This window comes from Sturnus vulgaris, chromosome 2 (genome assembly GCF_052056855.1).
Source record: "Sturnus vulgaris isolate bStuVul1 chromosome 2, bStuVul1.hap1, whole genome shotgun sequence".
Classification (NCBI taxonomy): Eukaryota; Metazoa; Chordata; class Aves; order Passeriformes; family Sturnidae; genus Sturnus; species Sturnus vulgaris.
The window spans coordinates 89,268,088-89,270,366 of NC_142244.1; the positions used below are offsets into that span (position 1 = coordinate 89,268,088).

Genomic DNA, 2,279 nt, shown 5'->3' on the forward strand with positions numbered 1-2,279 from the left:
AGAGGCAAAGGCAAGACCATTGGTCTGGGAATCCAGGTTAGGTACATGGGGCTTTTAAAAGGGTGGGGTTAGAGCATAGGGAACCAGGATGGGAGTGACCAAAAGCCTGACAGACAGAGAGAGGGCAGGGGGCTGTCCCAAGGGACAGAACAAGGGCTGTCTTGACTTGATAGAACAGGATTAGTTATCCAAAGGAGATAACTGAGAGGCTTCTCCTATCTTTCTAACTGGGAGTGCCTGTCAAGGTCTCTACACTTCCTGGTCTGTATCTATCTAATCTCTCATTCTATTTTTTCAGCATTTTCACCTCCATTCTCACATTTCAGAGTTTCTCACCACTTCAGAATTATTTCTCTCAACTTCTACTTGACCCTTTGCCCCTCCTGTTGCCCCAGTACAGTGTCCTGATACAGAGGAAAAAGTCAGTGAATATGCTCTGAGGAAGAACATGCTATAAAGCAGATACCAGAGCAAGTTTCCTTTAAGAGGACCTGTTGATTGTTAATTACAGTCCAAGTAAGTTAAACGTCCCTAAATATGGAAGTCATTATTTCAAAAGAGGCAAAAATGACTACTTAAAAAAAAAAACCAAAACGTTACAGCTCCATAGAGGAAAACTAACAGACTTTGGAGGGGACAAGGGGGAATAAACCCCTTCTCAAGTTCTTGATAATGTTGTACAATGGAAAAACACTGGATTTTTCATCTGTGTTAAGAGAGAAGACATGGCTCCACTGGTTTCTTCATGCTTTGCCCCAATAGAGACTTAGTGCAGCGATGGAGCAGTCTAAAGAGAAGTAGATGGTCACTATAGTTTTATGAACAATAAGGCTTTAAAAGACAAGCTTACTAACCTCTCAAGCAGAGTTAAACAACCTCTGAGGCACTGAACTAATTGCACCATGAATCTGTGCTAGAGGGAAGAAACATTCACAGGACCAGCAGTGTGTGTCTTGACTCCTCTCTCTGCTTCACAACACTTACCTGCAACATGTTTTCAAAAGTAAGCATGTATCAGATTTTTTTAAAAGTTATTCAGGGGCTATGCTGGGCTATTTTTTAGACTTTATTTTCTCTGTTCTTCCATCCATGAGAAAGGAGAAAAGGAGACCAGTATTGCATTCTAGGAACTTTATTACGTGCTTTAAAAAATGTCTTAAAATTAGCACACAAAATACTTGACAAAGAAGTAAACACATACAAGTTAGTGGTACTGAGTAACATCCTCCATAAGTGCACAGATCAGACCAGGAAAAGCAAGTTTCACTGGCTACCACCATATTCTTGAGAAGAAGAAACATTTCCACCAGTTTTCTTCGGGAAAGTTTTCTTTGGAAGGAGCTGAGCAATGATATTTGGCAGAACCCCACCTTGCGGGATGGTCACACCAGCAAGGAGCTTGTTCAGTTCATCATCATTTCTCACAGCCAGCTGAATGTGCCTGGGCAGGATCCTTGTCTTCTTGTTTTCAAGTGCAGCATTCCCTGCCAGCTCCAGGATCTCTGCTACCAAGTACTCCAACACTGCAGCCAGGTAAATGGCAGCACCAGAACCAATCCTATCAGCGTACTTCCCTCTTCGGAGGAGTCTATGGACACGACCCACAGGGAACTGCAGACCTGCTCTGGCTGATTTGCTTCTCTTTACTGCACTTCCAGAGGGGCCAGCCACTGCTTGTTTCTTTCCACGTCCAGACATTCTGGCAGGCAAGGAGACACAGAGGGGTGGAGGTCTTCAAAATACTTGGGTGCTTGGGCTACAGCTAATGGATAGCAAGAGGAGGCAATAGCAAGGTCAGTTCTGCTCTTCCACATCAAGGAGAAAACTTGTTCTTTTCTTGAGAAAAGAGCTCACAGCATACCACAGCTCATCAACAGCACAGCTAAAATTTTAACAATCATTGCCCCTTTTACAGCCTGCTTTTTAGGAGAAGGATCTCATTGCAAAACCTGTCAAGGGTTATTGAAGTTAGATATGAAGGGCTCCGATAAAGAAAAGCTTTCCCCTGCTACTTAGAATATATTTGAGATTGAGGCACAGTGGGTCTTCTTCAGCAAGATTTTTTAAAACACCACAGCTGTTACCACAAAGCTAACTTGAGGCCTGTCTCTTCTTCCAACTTACATTACAAGTTGTACTATCAAATTACAGCTTTCCTCCATTTAAAAACAGAAAAATTCTTGTTGCCTAAAACTTGTTATACCCAAAATGTTCCAGGACATTTTCATACAGAGCTTTAAATTAATTCCCCAAGCAGTATTCTCTGGCTTCTATGGGAA

The 2,279-nt window shown here is 42.4% G+C and overlaps 1 protein-coding gene across 1 annotated transcript; it reads right to left on the reverse strand.

Moving 5' to 3' along the window:
* Window positions 1-1,263: 1,263 nt before the first annotated feature.
* LOC148224888 (histone H2A-like) lies at window positions 1,264-1,698 on the reverse strand. The gene has a single exon (XM_088159337.1). It carries the CDS (start codon window positions 1,696-1,698, stop codon window positions 1,264-1,266), a length of 435 nt encoding a protein of 144 aa, XP_088015463.1.
* Between the last annotated feature and the right edge of the window lie 581 nt (window positions 1,699-2,279).

What these genes read in the sequence shown, in the direction of transcription:
- LOC148224888 (XM_088159337.1), bottom strand. Translation starts at nt 1,698, where the DNA reads ATGTCTGGACGTGGAAAGAAACAAGCAGTGGCTGGCCCCTCTGGAAGT.